This window comes from Bufo bufo, chromosome 3 (genome assembly GCF_905171765.1).
Source record: "Bufo bufo chromosome 3, aBufBuf1.1, whole genome shotgun sequence".
Taxonomy (NCBI): Eukaryota; Metazoa; Chordata; class Amphibia; order Anura; family Bufonidae; genus Bufo; species Bufo bufo.
Genome location: NC_053391.1, coordinates 140,823,728 through 140,839,315, shown reverse-complemented (window position 1 = coordinate 140,839,315; position 15,588 = coordinate 140,823,728). Strand labels below are relative to the sequence as shown.

The window sequence follows — 15,588 nt, the reverse complement described above, 5'->3', positions numbered from 1 at the left end:
ACGGATCCGCTTGCCTCCGCACAGCCAGGCGGACACCCGAATGCTGCAAGCAGCGTTCAGGTGTCCGCTCGCTGAGCGGAGCGGAGGCTGAACGCTGGCAGACTGATGCATTCTGAGCGGATCCGCATCCACTGAGAATGCATTAGGGCTGGACGGCTGCGTTCGGGGCCGCTTGTCAGACCCTTCAAACAGAGCGCACGAGCGGACACCCGAACGCAGGTGTGAAAGTAGCCTTAGAGAGTCGAATAGTGATTGTTTTTTATTTACCATGCAGTCACTATTTTATTGGGAGGAGGATTATTAAGATTGACTTTTATCTATCTATCTATCTATCTATCTATCTATCTAACTATTGTCTATCTATCTATCTATCTATCTATCTATCTATCATCTATTATCTATCTAATTATTATCTATCTAACTATTATCTATCTACTAGCTGAAGGACCCGGCTTCGCACGGGTATATTTAATCTATTTAATTTAATGTTTGTGTGTGTCGTTAAAAGATATCGACAGTATCCTCCATAACAGTGACCTCTACAGCACCCGCCTCTTTAACAGTGATCTCCACAGTTCCCCACCCCTTAAAACTGCCCCCCCCCCCACAGTGCCCCACCAAAATGGGACCTCCACCGCAGCCCATCCCCTTAACTTTGACCTTCACAGCAGCCCGCACCTTTAACAGTGAGTTTCACAGCACCCCACTCCCTTGACATTGACCTCCTAAGGGACCCGCCCCCTTAACAGTGACCTCCACAGTAACCCGCTGCCTTAACATTGACCTCACAGTACCCTGCTGCCTTAACAGTGACCTCCACAGCAGTTGCCCCTTTAATAGTGGCCCCTGCCCCCTTAACAGTGACCTCCACAGCGGCCTGCCCCCTTAACAGTAACATCCACAGTGAACACCTCTTTAACAGTGACCTCCACAGAGCCTGCCCCTTTAACAGTGACCTCCACAGCACCCTGCCCATTTAATGCTAGGGCTATACGACGACATGTGTCATGCAACATTTTGTCTCAACAATTCTTATAATGATAGGCTATAGTGTCACACTGCGACATGCGACATGCTGCGACTGCGACACGACAGTTGCAAAAAATCCATCCAAGATGGATTTTTCTGTAACTGTCACATCGCAGCATGCCACATGTCACAGCGCAACACCATAGACTATCATTATAAAAATTGTCACGCGACATTGGTGCGACATCAATGTCGCAGTGTAGTTGTGCCCTATGTGTCGTACGACTTATTGTCGTCGTGTAGCCCTAGCCTAAAGCTGACCTACAGCAGTGAAGAAAAATGGCTGGGTTGTTATGGAAACCTGGAGTAAAACTGTGTGTATGTGGAGACTAAGAGCCCGCAAGCTTCTATTGGCTGATAAGGGACATGTGACCATCTGTATGGCAGTTGGGATATGAAGAGAAAGGCTGGCAGGCTTGTATTGGCTAATACACGTCATTTTTTGGGAATATATCAGGAACGGTACGTCCTAGAGAGCTGAGACCCCCCACAAGATTTCTTCCAGGTAGCAAGGGATGTGTATACCAAGTTTAGTTGAAATTGATGGTTGCATTTTTGAGTGATGGCAGAACATAGATACACACGCATATATATACATCCTTCTTTATATATATAGATTATCTATCCATCTATCTATCTATCTATCTATTTATCTCAAATTATCTGTTTAAAATAGTCTGAAAATAGGACTGAAATAAATGTAGCAAGTTTCATAATTTGCGTTTTTCACACAGGACCTGTCCATTAAAGTCAATGGGTCAGTAAAAAAAGTGAATCCCACTGAAGGACAGTCACTTCACTGATTGCTGAACTCGGACAAAGGTAAAATCGTTCATGTGCATAAACCCTGTACAGATGAATGCTTTTGAGTCCGATTTTGGTGTGAATTTCACTGCGTTTCTGCTTTGAATCCGTGTCATCCTCCGCATGTGCTACGTAAAGACTCTGCCGTGGATTTGCCCGCTGTGAAATTCCACATGCAAAAATTGACATGCTGAGGATTTCAAAATCTAAATGGCAGGTCAATTTCCGCACCCTATAGATGAGATTTTCGAATGGTCCACTTAGCCGGTACTGTGGATCTGCCACGCAAGATTAAAATGAAAATATGTGTGTACTACTTGCTATGCGCAGGTAGCCCAAGACATAAGACATAAGTAATGGAAAAAAAAAAGTTCTACTAAAGTTTCCTGTGTTCCTTTAAAGCTATGAGGAGTGTAGCGTGAGGAGAGATCATGTCATATTTTGGCAAGCTGGACCCTGGAAGCTTAACAACTGGAGATAAGAAAAAGATTAACCGTACTAGGTCTGAAGTTTGTGAACTCTCATTGAACACAGTGCTAGAAAGTTGTGTTTGACACAAGCTACATACTCCCTTCCAGCTTCATTTTCATCCAACCATATGAAGCAATATGTAAAATATCTGAGCCTAGCACTGCTGCATACTTTACAGACCACAGAAGTGTTGTGAATATGAAAAGTCACCATTCATTTTGGCAAGTCCCAGCCGGTGAGCTGTGTGTAGTTTTTTTTTTCCAGAAGAGGAGGGATAGGGAAAGCCCTTGTTTTTTTTTTATTGTGCTCTATTCCCCCCACCCCTCTATGGAAGGAGGAGATACAGAGTCTGATGACTAAAACTTGTCAAGATGTGTACTCTATGAAGAAGACGTGAGGGCAGGAAGCTCATTCAGAACATGGGTTTGTGATTGAAAACTCTCAAGAGGAACATTACCGAGAGAAGGAAACTTGTCCTCAGGCATTTCTCTTCTCTCACAAGCAGTCTATGGAAGGAGAAGACATGGGGACATCAAAGTCAGGCAACCAAAGTTCTGCAAGTAGAACAATTAAGATAGCCCTGGTCATCTTCATATGCGTTACAGGAATCCTTACTTTACTGCTTGTATTAGGTAAGTAACTATTGTCCCAACTTCTGTCAAATGATCAATTACATGGGAATATAAATTGTTAAGGATGTAAGTAATACGATGAATATAAATGAATGAAACATAACATAAATATATACATTCAATAGATGCATAATATACCCTCATTAAGAAAAGTGACTGCCTATGGATATGGTATAATATATACTGCAAAAAAAAAAAAATATATTTATTAATATATATAATGCTTTCTACTGTATGTACTGTAGGATTGGGTAATATAGATGATCTATCTAGGTAAGAAATTATGGTTTAGGCTTCACAATGGGATGGCATATACAGGTAAATACATTATGCTAGGGTTAAGATTTACAGTAGATTAGGGATTAGATTAGGAATACAGTTTAGTTTAATATCTTGTAAATGGATACTATAACAACTATTTTGGCATCAGCTTGCATCAATTCCACTGGAATATAATCTTCTAACATCCAGAAGAAGTACCTTTTTCATTCAGATGCTGGAATCGGATAGGCTCTCATCAGATTAAAAGCCCATGTTTGGCGTTTTTCATGACGTATACACTGAACCTATCCATGGAGCTCCATTCACCTGATTCAGGGCGGTGCAGTTGGAAAGCCAAACTTTGGATTCCTTTATAATGTATATATGTGGCTCATGTATAATAAAAATGATGGCAAAATCAGGCTTCTCATTGTAATGCTTTTAAATTTAAAGCTGGAGTTTATACATTTCTACCAACAACGACTCCATGTCTTCAACTCCACAACTCTGTCCATATGTACATCAGTAAAACGTTTCTGATTGTATAGAATAGCATATTAGATAGAAGGGTATACAGTAAAATGGATGCCACATGGTATACGTTTTTACCAACTGAGCCTATTAGCGACATACTGTATCCCGAAGTATAGGCATACAGCCAACTTTCCGATGGAGGCAAATGGTAGTTTTACACTAGCACTAAAATCTTCCAGCAGGCTGTTCGGGCAGAGGAACAGCCTGCCAGAGCTCATTGTATCCGGCATAGCCGGAAACTGCCGGACTAATGACTATGATGACTGCCAGAACAGACTGCCATCCAAATTCTGGCTTTGTGCACCTATTGCTGGCTATATGGTGGAACTGTGTAAGTATGTGTCCTAGAAATCCTCTGCAATATGTTCTGAATGTAAAAATGCATATTCTATAGATAGATATAGATGTGATTTCTGTATTGGTCGTACTTTGCAAAGATTTCTACAGCTACTAGAATGATTTCTTTATGAGAAAATCCCTCTGATCACTTTACATCTATTACTTGGCATCGCTGGGCATGCATTTGCCATACAATAATGATTGAATCCTAAAATATTTAGCTTAGTAGAACTGACGCTGGACGCGCCAAAGTTATGGAGATGCCTGCGCCTCTTCATAACTTCGGTGGATCCTCCACCAGCTATGGGGCTTTATTAAGACTGGCATCTAAAACGCTGGCCTTATTAAATGTGCCCCATAGTTTATAAAGCTGAAAAAAGACATTTGTCCATCCAGTTCGGCCTGTTATCCTGCAAAGTTGATCCAGACAAAGGCAAAAAACCCTTATGAGGATGAACCAATTTTCCTCATCTTATGGGAAAAAATTCCTTCCCGACTCCAATCAGGCAATCAGAATAACTACCTGGATCAACGACCCCTCTCTAGTAGCTATAGCCTGTAATATTATTACACTCCAGAAATACATCCAGGCCCCTCTTGAATTCCTTTATTGTACTCACCATCACCACCTCCTCAGGCAGAGAGTTCCATAGTCTCACTGCTCTTACCGTAAAGAATCCTCTTCTATGTTTGTGTACAAACCTTCTTTCCTCCAGACGCAGAGGATGTCCCCTCGTCACAGTCACGGTCCTGGGGATTAATAGATGACGGGATAGATTTCTGTACTGACCCCTGATATATTTATGCATAGTTATTAGATCTCCCCTCAGTCGTCTTTTTTCTAAAGTAAATAACCCTAATTTTGATAATCTTTCAGGGTACTGTAGTTGCCCCATTCCAGTTATTACTTTAGTTGCCCTCCTCTGAATCCTCTCCAGCTCTGCTAGGTCTTTCTTGCACAAAGGAGGTAATAACTCCAACATTTCCATGGGATCTATTCCAAAAAAAGTTCCAGCTCTGATGTGCAATCAAAATTTACAACATTCTCTATAAAATCTGCCTAAGCTTTTCGATCAGTAAAAGATATTTCTCTTCATGCCTAAATATGAGGTGTTAGTAAATTCTGCAGAGCTTTGATAATGGACAATATAAATGGCAATAATGTATTTGTATTCATAGAATTTTTTGAAGGAGCAGCCATAACATTAATGATGGCTGCAGTGTGAATATAAATGTATATATAGATTTAAAAGGAGACTGAAGTTTCTTATCTCACCATAACTTCCACAGAAAACTTTCCTTCCATATTCTAAGTCTATTTGAAAGTTCTTCCTGGAAAGGCTCTGATCATGGACAAATGCTTAGGTGTGAAGAGAATCGCAATCGCTAAACCATGTGTCAGTTCCTTTATTGCACTAGTTTACAATAGGGTACTTTCACACTAGCGTTTTTCTTTTCCGGCACTGAGTTCCGTCATAGGGGCTCAATACCGGAAAAGAACTGATCAGTTTTATCCCCATGCATTCTGAATGGAGAGAAATCCGTTCAGGATGCATCAGGATGTCTTCAGTTCAGTCACTGAACGGCGTTTTGGACGGAGGAAATACCGCAGCATGCTGCAGTATTCTCTTAGTCCAAAATTCTGGATCAGTTGCCGGAATGCCGAATCCGGAATTAATATACATTGAAATGTATTAGTGCCGGATCCGGCATAAAAAATACCGCAATGCCGGATACGTCCTTGCATGCGCAGACCGGTAAAAATGTGAAAAAAATATATACCTGATCCGTTTCTCCGGATGACATCCGGAGAGACAGATCCATTCTTGCAATGCATTAGTAAGTTGGGTAAGTAAGTTGGGTGACACATAATCTATTAGATTGTTGATGATTTGTTTTGTGTGTAAACATTATGATTCAATGGAAAGAGGACATTACATTCTCTGTATCAAAGAGGGTCTGGCCATCAATGTTTCCTAGCTTGTGGCTCTCCAGATGTGCAAAAATACAACCTTCTACAGGTTGCAGACTCTCGGGGCATACTGGGCATTGTCATTTTCCAACAGCAGTAGAGCCAGAGGTTGGGAAACTCTGGCTTAAAAATTTCACTTTTATGTGCGTCAAGGGGAAGACAGTGTTACATGTTTGATGTTTTTACTAGTAATGTATATTTTTGACCTAAAGAGGGATTTCCATTTTAGACCTTGACCCCCCTTTCAACCTTGTCTCGCCTGAATGTGGCATCCAGAGGTGGTCAGAACTACAGAAAGGGCCAAGTGGGCATTCTGTGCTACACTGCTTCTGTAGTTCCTATACAAGTGAATAGAAGTTACTGAAATAGCGCAACACTGCGAGCTACATTGTTTCCATATATTGGGAGATAACAATACAGAATAGTATTTCCCATTTGCTTGTATAGGAGCTACAGAAACAGCATAGCTCAGCCTGCTTAGTTATTTCTGTAGTTCTGATCACCTTTGGATGGCACATCCAAGGAGGCCTGGATCAGTCATTTATGGTGTATCCTGATGTATAATCTGTAATGTTTGAAATGGAAATACCCCTTTAAGTTTTGTATAATGACTGTTGAAATAAAATAAAAATCTCAGTAACATACACATGTGCAATCCCACTAATATATACTAAGTATACTAATAAGTCTACATTATACTTGTTTCAGTATATTGGGGCAGGGGTGATAGGGTATATTCATTGTACAGGGTTCTTGTGAGGTCATCTTGTCATGCTGACTGAGATGATGTTGAAGTAGACCCATACCTACTTTGCTTAGGTGAATTTAATTGGACATTTTGGTCACCTGGAGGAGAAATCTGCTGGATAACAACCTCCTACACATGACCGCTGTAGTCAAGCACCAGAGCAGTGGTGGTGGATTGGCGGGAAATATTCTGGGTAAGCAGTACTTGTTATGTTACTATATCACATTTCTTTTTTTTTCCCTCAGAGATTTTTAAATGTCTCTACTAACCCCTTTAAAGGGTTCTCCAAGAACAGAAACCCATGGTCAGGGGTACAGACTGAGTGTAAAAGTAAAAAAAAGACTCACCTGTCATGAATGCTCCAGTTCCAGTGTTGCATTCCCATGGCCACTGAGCTCAGCGGTAGGGCGGACCCTGCTGAGGCCATTAAGTCAGGATCGGTGACATGCATGTAAATGGTATGTCATGCTTCCAGTTCAACAGGGACTGGAAGCAACTGAGACAGGAGCTTGAGCTGGACCTGGTGCGCTCATGACATACAGTATGAGTCTCTTTTTTTCTAACATGCCCATAGGTTCTTAGTCTCAGAGAACCTCTTTAATATGAATTACATCAATGAATAAATTGATAAATTGCTTAAAAAAGCACAAAGATTCAGAGAAACGGACATTGGGACCCAGTGGAGAAAGTTATAGGGGGTGCTATAAAGACTGATTTTTGTCATTCATTAAAGGGAATGTGACCTATTGTTTAAATCACGTTTTTATTTTTATCATATTTTTAGATAATTTTTGATGATATTTTTAATTTTCCTAGTAAAAATCTATATTTAAACAAAAAACATAAAACCTGCAGTTTTTGCAATGGCCACTAAGCCTAAGAACAGTTAGCTGCTTATTTGTCATTCTAAACCTGTCTGTAATGATATCACCTCTGTGTATAGATAAGACAGGATTTATCATACACAAAAAGTGATTGTCAGATCTTATCTATTCCTTCCCTGTACAATGACCTCTGCACAGGTCACAGAAAATGCCTAGAAAACTCTCCCATAGAAGTCAATGAGGTCCCCTCCTGACCATTGTGTCTATGGACCATGGGGCTGCCATAAAAGCGCTTTTCTTAGTCTACTTTCACACTGGCGTTTTGGCTTTCCGTTTGTGAGATCCGTTCAGGGCTCTCACAAGCGGTCCAAAACAGATCAGTTCAATTCTAATGCATTCTGAATGGAAAAGGATCCGCTCAGAATGCATCAGTTCAGTCTCCATTCCGCTTTGGAGACGGACACCAAAACTCTGCTTGCAGCGTTTTAGTTTCCGTCTGATGAAACTGAGCCAAACGGATCCGTCCTGGCACACAATGCAAGTCAATGGGGACGGATCAGTTTTCACTGACACAATCTGGAACAATGGAAAACGGATCCGTCCTCCATTGACTTTCAATAGTATTCAAGACGGATCCGTCTCGGCTATGGTAAAGATAATACAAACGGATCCGTTCTGAACTGATGCAGACGGTTGTACTATCTGAACGGATCCGTCCATGACGGATCCGCACAAAACGCGAGTGTGAAAGTAGCCTTAATGCTTTCTAAATGCTGTTAAGAACAGCTCAGGCAAGATGGCCGCTCCCATAATCATGTTCAGGAAATAGAATAAATACATTTACAATCAGTGTTATCTGCAACATCAATGAGCTTAACGATGTATCCTGTACCATGTCAGCCAATGTTTAATAAAATATATTATATTGCAATGTAATATAAACTACTTTGAATAAAGCAGCCCACGAGAGCTGAATCACTGCCCAGTTTAAATGAGGCTATAGACAAAGCAGACAGGTAGGTAGCGGTAACTCAAGTGCGCGGCTCGTGCGTCAGGTTTCTGGCCTTGCTTTGCATGCAGACGTCTTTGATGAATGACCCTTATTGTGGCACATTCTATGCCTGTCAAAATATTTTTTCAGTCTCCTGAGGCGTGACTGACCCTATCTGAAGTAATGTAGCAGATAATCGGGCTTTGTGACAGGAAGTGCTCTTCAGAAATCACATCAAACGCACCACATATGACGAGAGCTTTCTGCATTGCTCTGCAGAATCTGTGCCAGGCTGAAGTTCACACAGTAGAAGACAACAGAACCACATTACCGGCCACAATCACATTGCGCTGCTAAATGCCTTTTATTTCTCGGCTGCTCAGTGTGTGTCGCATGGTCACTGTGACCTCATCCCTTCCTCTTCCCATGAGATTCATTACAGAAACCTATCAGATCTGACGAGTATATTGGCTGCCTCGCATAGTATTAGTGATAGTCCCTTTTGTAAAGTGTAAGAACTCACTACAGTCCTAAGGAAAGCGCATCTAAGCACCTAGGTCTGCTGCATCTGTATGTGTATTTCTGTAATTGCTGAATTTACAGATTGATCATTTTCGATGTTGCACTTTACGGCATCATTCTCCCCTTTAGGAGACCAGCTGAGTGAGAAGACGTAGCAGCAATGTCGGTGAATGATATGCAAAGAGGTATCTCCAATAGAAGATACCTCTACATTGCTCCGTCAGAGTCAATGTTCCACTTTCGATGCCGCCGCTGGTTAAAACTATGCAAAACGTAATTAATCTAAGACCCTCAGGGAAATTGTCCATTTGAGAGTGCTTTTTCTTGCGTTTTAAGGAAAATATGCAGCAATAATATACAAGTTTGAGGTTTTTTGTCATGGAGGTATAATTTACAGTTTATGTATTTTTCAGTGGGAACTCTTAATGACGCCAAGCTCCCTGTAACTATTTCAGTGCCACTTTAGAGGTTGTGAGCATATGCAAACAATTATCTAGTTACTATGACTTTAACTCCTTGAAGTTAGGCTGTTAACACATATTCAGCATATTGGTAAACTAATGACACTTTTTTTTTTAAATCAGAACTTTTTTAAATTACATTTTCTCCAAAAATTAATCAAAATACAATCAACCCCCCCCCCACAAGATATCCCAACCACTTCTTAGTTCAGCTGCTTAGCATCACATAAAGGCATATATCATCCACATTTTTATTTTACAAAAAACATCTGCCTACGCAACAGCGCAAATACACGCATGATTTTATAAAGGGGTAGGTAGGCAACATCCTGAATAGTGTTGAGCAAAGGACTCTAAAATTTGATTTGGCTGCTTCGCCAAATTCTACAAAAAGATTTGCTTAATGATGAATTACTTCGTCATGAAGCACATTTATTTCTAAATAGTGGGTGCAATGACAGGGAACGCCATTGTACCCCTCAGATGCCACAATTATCGCTGATCGCGGCTTCTGACTTCAATATTTAAGTCTATAATAAAAAAATAAATAAAATCATACTTACCTCATCCATTTGATTGCTAAGAGCCCGCTGCTGTCATCTTGCTTAAAGATCCAGTGCAAAATCTCGCACAGCCTGTGATGACGTCATCATCATGCCTGCTGGCGTGGTGACGTCATACGTCACCGCGCACAGGATTTTGCGGTGTTTTTAATCAAGATGGCGACGGTGGGATCTTCACGCTCAAACGGATGAGGTAAGTATGATTTTTTAAAATCTTTTACCCCATTTCAGGGAAAATCGATTAGTTACCACGAAGTACAATGAAGTTCAGCTTTGTGCACTTCGATTCGCTCAACACTAATCCTGAACAATAGGGTCAGGCAGGTAAAAATCCATAACATCAAATGTCATTGATGTGCTTTTTATATAAGACTGTATGAATGCAGTTATCTATAATTTTTCCATATACTAAATTTAATTTAGAAAATTATCAGAAATATTTTAAAATAACATTTTTTTAAAATTATTTCTCACTAGTGGAGTTTTGTTCAAAACTCTTAGGGTCCATTCACACGTCCGTAAGTGTTTTGCGGATCCGCAAAAAACGGACACCTGCAATGTGCGATCCGCAATTTGCGGATCCGCACATCACAGACACTATAATAGAAAATGCCTTTTCTGGTCCGCAATTGCGGACAAGAATAGGACATGTTCTATTTTTTTCAGGAACGAAATTGCGGATCCTGAAAAAACGGATCCCGAAAAAACGGATGCGGATCCTGAAAATGCGGATGCGGATCCAGGAAATGTGGATTTGCATCCGTTCCAGCCCCATTGAAAGTGAATGGGTCCGCAAATTGTGGAACGAATGCGGATCCAAATTACGGACGTGTAAATGGACCCTTAAAGGGTTTTTTTGGGCTCTGAATATTGATGACCTATCTTTAGAATAGTTCATCATTATCAGATATCTGAGGTTCCCACACACGGCTGATCAGCTGTGCTCAGCAGCCGACGGAGGCAGAAATAAGACCATATACAAAGCTATAAGCAGACAGCTCCATCCACTGTGTAGTAGCCATATCAGGTTGTTGCACCTCAGCTACTACATACCTGAATAGGAGTTGAGCTGCAGTAACCCAGTGTCACGAACCAGTGGGTGTGAACCAACTGTGCCAAATGTCCTACCTCCTCTAAGGGCATTGTCTAAGTGAACCCCTGGATCTTCACAGTACCCCTGATGGTGGGGATAGACTTTCCCGAGGGGAACACAATGTCGCTACCTCTTGAGGAGGATAGGCACACGAGGCAGCTGGTCCAGGCGGACCAGGAGGTACCTGAGAAAGGTACCAGAGGTGCAGGACCGAAGGATGAGGCAGAGGCGTAGTCAGACAGGCAAAAGGGCAGTGAAGGCAGCACAGGAACAGGTCAGGCAATCCGGGTCAGCAAGAGGAGAGTAAAGGCAAGCAGATCTAACAGGTAGCACAGTCCAGAAATACAGATACGAGTCAGGAACACTAGCGGAAAACAGGAAACTTAGCAGGACACAAGGACTTTGACACTAAGGGAATCTGGAAAGGGGGCTGAGCCACTTATATATGCACAGGAGGGCTAGGATAGGTCAGTGAGGTCACATGACCTAACCCGTAAAGCCCAGGAAGTGACGCGTGCCGGCCCTTAAGGAAGTGCTGCAGGAAACAAGCAGCAAGCATGCTGTGGCCAGGGCTGAGAGCCCAGGACCGCGGCAGTAAGCAGGGGAACAGCGGCGCACAGCAGCCACTGTTACACCCAGCATGGCCACTACACAGTGGAAGGAGATTTCTGTGCCCAGCTTGGTCAACCTTGTTTTTACACCCACTAGTGGCTAGTCACCTGAGAAGAATTGATTGGTGGGGTTGCCGGGTGTGGAAACCTCACAATTCTCCCTCTGATTTCAACCTAGAAGAGACCAAATCAAGTAAAGCGTAGATGTTGTGGAGTGATTTCTGTGAATTTTGTTCAGGTCCAAAACCATTACATGCTATCACATATTGTAAAGAGCCCCAACTACCTCATCAAGAATCTTGTGTAACTCATATCTTGCATTATTGTTTACAATCAGAGGTTCATGAATTGAATAATAGGTACTAGACTCATAGGGGAGACCATTGGTTTGAACAGAGATACATGGAAACAGGGTGAATACACATGGGTGAGGGAGACTGGAGTTTAGGGTCCATTCACACGTCCGTATATGTTTTTTGGATCCACGCGGACACCGGCAATGTGCAATTGCAGACAAGAATAGGACATGTTCTATTTTTTTGTGGAATGGAAGTGTGGATCCGTGGATGCGGACAGCACATTCCGGCCCCATTGCGGACGTGTGAATGGACCCTTAAATGCCACTGGTCTGATCTATTGAACAATTTTGTATGGACCAATGAACTAAGGAGCTAATTTCTGAGATATAGATGACAAATAAAATTTGGCAGTAGGGAGCCAGTTCATATCTTCTACTTGAAAGAAATGTGGATATTGACAATGTTTGTCTGCTTGAGTGTTATGCTGTCTTTGAGTTTCTTGTTGAAGATTGTTGAAGGCTGGTAAGGTTCTCCTTTAAAACGAGATTCAATCCTGTACAGCTGTCAGCTGGGTAGACCAGTCAAGGTAGCATAGTGGAAGCCATAGAGAAAAATAGAGTTTGCTGTGTGGAAGAGTGATAGGAATTATTGTAGGCTAATGGTAATACAGAGGACCCCTTGCCTGGGGAAGAGGAAGAAAATAAATTTTGAAATTGCTTCAGGGCTTAGTTACTTCTTTCAGTTTGACCACTGGTCTCTGGATGGAAAGCAGTGGAAAATGAAGCCATGGAACTTTTGCAGCTCTTTCTGGGTTGAAGAAATTAGCCATTGCAGTAATATAGAACCTTTTCTGAGGTCCATCTTAATTTCTATGATGGAGATAATGAAACCCAAAAATTTGATAGTGTCTTTATGGAATTTACACTCCTCAATTTATGAGTTTGAAGATGGTTAAAAACTTTTTTCAGATGCTGGTGACTTTCCTAATATGGGATAGATTAGGGGCCACTTTCAGATTGAGTTTGAGAAGATGTGGGTATCTTTCAGATGCTGGAGAAGTTCTTGTATTAAAGACAGAGGATATCTATTGTTTGCAGTTATATCGTTAAGATTTCTATAATCAAAACGTCAGGAGGGAATAGTCTTTCTTTTAAACAACGAATATTCCAGCACCTGCAGCTGAGGTGGAAGGAAAAATGAACCCCTTGTGAAGATTTTCTTGAAGATACTTATGGAGAGTCTGCAGCTGAAGGGTTCCTTTAAAGACCTGGACTGTTTGCCCTCTTATAGTCATTAGCATGATGACTCTGCCTGATCACTCTCTGCTGACCATTAGCAGATAATTGACCGTGACAGTGTCATTGGTCCATGCAGACCACATCATTGGGTGAACCCGTATAAAAGTCAGTTAAAGTGGATGGTGATGTGAATTACTAGCAATACATGTTTGTCTTGGACAAGCTCATGGTACTGAGAGCTTTACTTGGATCTTTGGACTTTGGACAGGGATGTGCCCCTAACACCTACTGTAATTGTCAGGCGTAACAGCTTTAGATAAGTCTACTGATTTTAAAGGACATATGTTTGATGTTTCTCTTGCTTGTGGCACCAATATATATGGAACAATTGACTGATAATTAACAGTTCCAGGCTACCTAATTAGAATGTCAGCCTTTCATTGACAGCCAAGTTTCATGTATGGGAATACGTGCTGCTCAACATATGCTTCACAATTAGGTTTTGTGAGTTCAACTAAAGCCTGTTAAATTTATAATTGGGAATTAGTATTGGATCACCATTGCACCCTATATGCTCGACAACTCATTTTTTCTTCCTTAATATAAAAGCTCTCCCTTATTTGTATAGTCTTCTGATTTTAATCTCATTGTGCATATGATTTTGAATTATTTTTTGGGACTTAAATCTTTTGTCTCCTTGATCTGTTCTATCAGTCTAAAGTCCATATTATACTGCCCAATGTCAGGCCAATTGGAAACAAGTGTTTATAGCAATGCCTGTTCCTCATAACTGACCCGTATATTCATGTCTCTGATCAGCCAACATCTGAATGAAAGATACCTGATTATCTACAGCACATTGCTCTGTGTAATCAGCAATAGCAATCGTTCCCCCCATAAACGATGTATCCATCAGTGTCATAGGCTGATCCAAACAGATGACAATTAAATCATCGATACGCGCTCGTCCTGCAGGAAGATCGGGCAGTGTGAGTTATAAAACCTATGTAGTTATAAAACCTGATCTTGAATGAGACAAGTCTCAGGGCTAGTAACACTCCATGTGCTTCTGTCTGGTGGCTCAATGATTGCAGTGCTGAATGTCAGTGTTTTTTGGTGAGATGTTCTAGTCTCCCTTAGAAGCATCACTTTTATCACAATAATACGTCACGCGTTTGAACATGCAAAAATGTAAAATACACTGATTTCAATTATGGGACCATGATATGGTTCCATAATCTGGCTTTGTACATAGGCTCGCCTGACTAATTAGAGCAGTGATGGCGAACCTTTTATAGACCGAGTGCCAAAACTGCAACCCAAAACACACCTATCTATTGTAAAGTGCCAACATGGCAATTTAACCTGAATACTACAGTCGAGTATAGTATATCCTCCATGTAGTATAATAACCTGAATACTACAGTCCAGTATATCTTCCATGTAGTATAATAGCCTGCCTACATTCAGTGCACTGCCTGGGCTGTTCATAGTGCACCCTGCGCTGATAAATGGCAGGATAAGTCTAAGGCATACTGGCACACCATATACTTTTTCCAGGGTGCGGGTGCCCACAAAGAGGGCTCTGAGTGCCGCCTCTGGCACCCGTGCCATAGGTTCGCCACCACTGAATTAGAACAAATATGGTTTAGGGGACTAGCCAACAATGAGTCATCACTTTTTAAGCCTGGGCTTCATGGAGACTTTTTGGAGCACAGCTTACTGGCTTTAACTTTCAATCTACAGCTGCAGTCTACTAAGTTGCATGCAATCTTGTGGACTGCAGCTATCTCACGTTATTGAGTTAAACTCTGTCTCTCCTCCAGTCCTAACGCTTTATACCGTTGCTTTATATAATATTTCAGATCAGTGTGTAGATTGTGATAAGTGATAAGTAATAAACCCCTGCAGTTTTTTTTTACACTGGCTGCTAAGAATAATAATAGACTCCTTGGTCTGTACAGATCACTTTACTGCAGTCACCTGCTTATCTATACACTATATAGACACTATGGGGGAGATTTATCAAACTGGTGTAAAGTAGAACTGGCTTAGTTGCCATTAGCAACCAGTCAGATTCCACCTTTCATTTTCCAAAGGAGCTGTGAAAAATGAAAGGTGGAATCTGATTGGTTGCTGTGGGCAACTGAGCCAGTTCTACGTTACACCAGTTTGATAAATCTCCCCCTATATGAC

General features: G+C 41.4%; 1 protein-coding gene across 1 annotated transcript in view; it reads left to right on the top strand.

The window, feature by feature from the left end:
- The first annotated feature begins 2,608 nt into the window (after positions 1 to 2,608).
- PHEX (phosphate regulating endopeptidase homolog X-linked) overlaps positions 2,609 to 15,588 on the top strand; it is a 286,267-nt gene continuing 273,287 nt past the window's right edge. Inside the window, exon 1 of the mRNA XM_040423656.1 lies at positions 2,609 to 2,936. Coding sequence (XP_040279590.1) covers positions 2,813 to 2,936 — 124 coding nt within the window. The 5' untranslated portion in view covers positions 2,609 to 2,812. The remainder of the gene's footprint in view (positions 2,937 to 15,588) is intronic.